The 3,741-nt window shown below is 33.7% G+C and overlaps 1 protein-coding gene across 1 annotated transcript; it reads right to left on the bottom strand.

The window, feature by feature from the left end:
* Positions 1 to 353: 353 nt before the first annotated feature.
* On the bottom strand, positions 354 to 3,144 carry LOC107839793 (NAC domain-containing protein 35). Its single transcript, XM_016683427.2, has 3 exons — positions 2,718 to 3,144; positions 2,096 to 2,364; positions 354 to 1,395 (listed from the first exon to the last, which is right to left on the bottom strand). The coding sequence occupies exons 1-3, from the start codon at positions 2,974 to 2,976 to the stop codon at positions 670 to 672; spliced, it is 1,254 nt and encodes a 417-aa protein (XP_016538913.1). The 5' UTR covers positions 2,977 to 3,144; the 3' UTR covers positions 354 to 669.
* Positions 3,145 to 3,741: the final 597 nt, after the last annotated feature.

The raw sequence follows: 3,741 nt of genomic DNA, 5'->3' as shown, positions 1-3,741 counted from the left end.
AAAAGAGACATCAAGATACATTGTTTAGATTCCTAAAATATTTATTTAGGTAAGTAGCTGGTTTTTCATATTGCTTAATTAAGTTAAATTTATGCAAATATTATTTTATTTGATAAACCACTGTAATTATCCAAAATAGGGAGACTTTGGATTTTATCTCTTTTGCTCTGTCTCAATTTTCCTCGAACCATATCAATTCGTTATGCATATATGTTACATCAATTCGCTCTGATACTAATTGATACATTGATATATTGATACATTTGCTAATATGATTGGTAATAAAGACTCAAATTCCCACTATTTTTGAAATTTCCTCTTAAGTTATAAACTCCAAACCATAGTGTACTAACTTGCACACAAAAAGGTGATATATACCACAAAAATTAAAATCAAACCCTAAGAAAATGAATTAACCATTTCCACAAAAAAAGTAGAGCTAACTTAGCACGTCTAATTTAATCAAGCACTAAAGTAATTAGAGAGAGATTACAACAACTTATAATTATAATAGTACCCTAAACAAATTAGAGCTACCCAAAACCCTAAAAACGGTACATTATTTTGATCATAAAACTAAGCTATAGTAAAGCTAAAATATCAGTAGATAATATATAGAGAACTATATTATATAATATCAATATGAATATATGCAGTTCAGTGATGAAATTACTTGAAGGGATCATTGGGCTGGTACGGATCCTTGCAGTTTGCATTATCTGCTTGATTGATAGAATTCCATTCCCACAATCTGTCCGAAAAAGCTGCTGCTGCCGACGACTGAAGAGATCCTTGAAGCAGTAAAGATTGTGGCTGCTGTGGTGCTAGGTGTGGCTGTTGCAATAATAGTGGAGGAAATTGTTGGGCTGCAACAACAGAAGGATGATTAATTGGATTATGAAAATGGTGCTGATTATTATGAAAGGCGACGGCCTGCTCTAAGTTGATTAGTCTGTGGAGATCATCAGCATTATGTGTTGTTGATACTAATGAAGTGAAAGGTGTCAAGGTGGATGATGTGGTGATCAAGGATGAAGTGACCGCGCCCCCAATATTTGGGTCTAACGCGATGTTAGTGTAGGAATTTGAAAGGGAATTGAGCCCGAGGGATGTAGCAACATGATGGTGATGTTGATGGTGGTGGTGGTGATCAGTGCTAGTACTACTTGCACTTGTTTCAGTACTTAGTTTTTCATCCATTTGTTGTTGTTGTTGAGAAGATTGTCCTACGAATAACGGAGAGACTAATGATGAATCTTGTTGCTGTTTCTTGATGGAAGTTGTTCCTCTTGAAGAAGAAGAAGATGATGCCCTTGTTGTTAGAAGTGATCGTGGGAGAGATGGATGGTCTTCCACTCCAGCTCTTTTGTAGACACGACAAAGTGAAATTTCTGCCTGAAAAATGAAACAAAAATGTAATACGTTAATTTACATAACAATCGGAATTTGACCTCCTGTGCTTATGACTTTAAAGAGGAGGCCTTTGAATCGAATTCACATTCATCACTTTTCATGCATTTCAATTGCTTGTATGTTTTTGTGATTCGTAGTTAAGAAACTCAATAAACTCGAACGCATTACTTCTCTTCAAAATAAGAATCTGGAGTGATCAATGAAGAAAATATTGCAGAATCAGAAGTGATCCTATACTTCATGTTCACATGAATGAACCGCCAGAGTTCCTACAAGAATAAGTTTCACCCTAACCATGACAGAATATTTCCAAGATAATGTTAATGAATTTTCTTCTTGATATATATATATATATATATATGTTGCCTCATCTTTGCTTTATCATCAAAGCTTCTTTCTGATCATATAATTAAGTAACTAGTTTGTGAAACATGAGATCTCGAGATAGTGAAGAATGAGTAACTAGGTTTTCTAATGAGCCATTTGACGCTATAACATACACGTATATATTGAGTTCTTTAGCTTCCCACTTGGGAATAAACAGAAAATTCAATAGTCAAGCTTGATATGGACATCAAGAACATAAAAAGAAACCATCAAAAAATGAAAGGATTTGTGAAGTGTCTCATATTTTAGAATTTAGAGCAAGTACATGGTGAGATCGAATATATATACAAGATACCTTTTGTAGGCGTTCAGTCTCATGTTGTGGAAGACGATATTCGTTCATAATCCAACTACTTCTTATGCCTTTAGGAGCCTTGCCGGAGTAGAAAACCAATGTCTTTTTCAGGCCAATCGACCGCGAATTTTCTGTTCGAATCATTCTATCAGCTCCAGTAGCCTTCCAATACCCTGAAGTTGTCACCCTATTAGGCCTATCCCCATTTCTATACTTCCTATCTCTTGGCACATAGAAATACCATTCCTTCTCTCCAATTGCTGCCAAAGCTAAAACCAACAAACCAAACAAAGTTATAACAGAATTAGCTTCCAAATATAAACTCAATATAATCCAAATTATGTGCTAGCTAGCTAGCTAGAACTTTAGTACAATAACGGGTTCAACTGAATTCAACTTCTTTTTCATAATACTAAAATTTCAACAAAGATATCGAATTATGAATTCATAATTACAAAACTTCAGTCTAAGAACTTTAACGCTCTTGAACTTATCAAATTTAAATTCTGAAGAATCTGCTTCTGACCGATACTGACCATTATATTACATAAGAAATAAAGAAAGAAAGAAATTGGAAATCGGGAGAGAAGAAAAAGGAGAAAATGACTAGTACTGTATATACCAGGAAGCTCCCAAGGGTCATAGCGATAAAGATCAAGAAAAGTGATGAGTTCCACATTAAAACGTTTGCCTTCAACCTTACGGCGAAGGTAAAACTCAACAAGTTCTTCTTCAGTAGGATGGAATCGAAAACCAGGCATGACCATGTCATGTTCATGATCATCATCATCATCTCCTTTAATGGTGTTGTTGTTGATGTTGTCGTGATCTTGTTGTTGTTGGGATTGGCTCATGGTTGTAGTAAATGGGACAATTGCCATAAAATAGCTTTAGTAACAGTAACTTGTCATGAAGGGAATCCAACTCCCAAAATGATAGTAGTATATCTTTTAGGCTAAAAGAATAGGAGTATCTTCGTCCATTTATATTATCTGGAGTTATTGTATTTTGTACGATAAATGCAAGTTGTGGACGAGAGACATTGGTAAAATTCAGTAATATACAAACTCACAATAAGTCAAAGTGTTGATTAATTAATTATAGTATCTTTTACTCTAGAGGGTACATATAAGGAGAAAGTGGAGATTATATATATATATATATATATTTATTTATTTATTATTTTAAAAAATAAAAATATTTAATTGGATTGGGGGTGGGGTGGGAGGAGGAGTTAATAGAAAGATCTACATAGCCATCGATGAGACCCTACATGAGAAGATGTTGAGTTAAGATGAGAAAGGGACATCACAAATAATATAGGACAGGTTGGCTAGCGGTGGTTTGGAGCTTTCTTAATTCTACCATTAATAGAGTTATTTTGTTTAGTTACTATTGGAGTACTACTTTCATTTACAACATTTTACTATTCTGATTTGATTTCTTATTGATTTTTATGGTAGTACTAGGTTATCTTGAGGTAATTGTTGGTCTTTTTGTTAATAGTTGATAATGCAAAGTCAAAAATTCATTGAGCTTTTTTTACTTCTATCTTCTCATGTCATATTACGTGAAAGACAAAATTCTCTTGTTGATTAGAAATAACTTTTCATTTTCTCCTTATATTGAATTATCTTTTTATTGAA

The sequence above is a fragment of the Capsicum annuum genome, chromosome 8 (genome assembly GCF_002878395.1).
Source record: "Capsicum annuum cultivar UCD-10X-F1 chromosome 8, UCD10Xv1.1, whole genome shotgun sequence".
Taxonomy (NCBI): domain Eukaryota; kingdom Viridiplantae; phylum Streptophyta; class Magnoliopsida; order Solanales; family Solanaceae; genus Capsicum; species Capsicum annuum.
This window is presented reverse-complemented; position numbering and strand designations above follow the sequence as displayed.

Bases quoted from the DNA above. Each gene is read 5' to 3' on its own strand.
- LOC107839793 (XM_016683427.2), bottom strand. From the start codon at position 2,976: ATGGCAATTGTCCCATTTACTACAACCATGAGCCAATCCCAACAACAA. The intron at 2,365-2,717 runs GTATATACAGTA...TGTTGGTTTTAG, and splicing joins TGACCCTTGGGAGCTTCCTG to CTTTGGCAGCAATTGGAGAG. The intron at 1,396-2,095 runs GTATCTTGTATA...TTCATTTTTCAG, and splicing joins AGACTGAACGCCTACAAAAG to GCAGAAATTTCACTTTGTCG.